The sequence below is a fragment of the Galeopterus variegatus genome, unplaced genomic scaffold, assembly GCF_000696425.1.
Source record: "Galeopterus variegatus unplaced genomic scaffold, G_variegatus-3.0.2 Scaffold1104, whole genome shotgun sequence".
In the NCBI taxonomy this organism is placed as follows: Eukaryota; Metazoa; Chordata; class Mammalia; order Dermoptera; family Cynocephalidae; genus Galeopterus; species Galeopterus variegatus.
Genome location: NW_007727215.1, coordinates 144,263 through 145,140, shown reverse-complemented (window position 1 = coordinate 145,140; position 878 = coordinate 144,263). Strand labels below are relative to the sequence as shown.

Here is an 878-nt window from a genome sequence, read left to right as displayed (position 1 = left end):
CTCCAGGCAGGTCACTGAATACACATTTGAGAAGAGCTGGTCAAGGAATCCAGCAGGCTCCCCAAGCAGAGTTGTGTAGGTGCTTGGTGTGGCCAGAGTTTGGGTTTTGGCTTTGCAGCAGCCCGAAGGACAATAGGCTTCCAAGCACTAAGTCCTCATGCTGCCAAATGCACAGGACACTGTGGGTGTCAGGTCAGTCATTCAGAATGAAACCAAACACACTGATACTCAGTGGTTAGCAGACTCTCTGCCTGGATGTTAAGTCCACATTGGAAGAAGTCAGTTAGAGTCAGTAGACTGAATATGAAGCTCAGAGCAGCTGAGATAGTTTAAAATTCTTAAGGGCTGGAGTCCCAGTGGCTTTGGGCATCGTTCCCTTTCCCTCCCTCCACTCCCCACAGACAGGGTGGACCAGAAGTCTCATATGTAGCCCCAGGGCTCAGTTCGGATGACGCTGAGGACAGACAGATGGGTCCTTGCTCTTGTGGTCCCCTTTCCTACTTAATATGTAGTTCCCACTACTTTTAATTAGTACATTATCTTCTAAATATGTTAATACCATTGGTTATTGCACAATTTTCTTTTACATGAGAATTTAGAACCCTGCTTTCTTTGCTCTTTTATTTAGCTACTCTTCAGGTATACCATTCATTATATGTTGGCTTTACTGATTTAACCTTCACAAGGTAACCTTATTCCAAAGCTCCTGGAGGGATTCTTCATTGCCATGTCTATCCACTGACTACCAAGGTGTACCCATTTTATCTTTGGTTGAAATTCTTTTTGTGTGACAGTTTTTCTTTAGGCTATTTGCTGACTATGAAAAGGATCCAGCCCAGCTTGACTACACACAAATGCTGCTTTATTTTGCTGGCCAC

At 44.3% G+C, this 878-nt stretch overlaps 1 protein-coding gene across 1 annotated transcript in view; it reads left to right on the top strand.

The window, feature by feature from the left end:
- The window catches only part of SPEF2 (sperm flagellar 2), a 200,523-nt gene that overhangs the window by 182,043 nt on the left and 17,602 nt on the right, over positions 1 to 878 (top strand). The window contains exon 34 of the mRNA XM_008574789.1: positions 795 to 869. Coding sequence (XP_008573011.1) covers positions 795 to 869 — 75 coding nt within the window. The remainder of the gene's footprint in view (positions 1 to 794; positions 870 to 878) is intronic.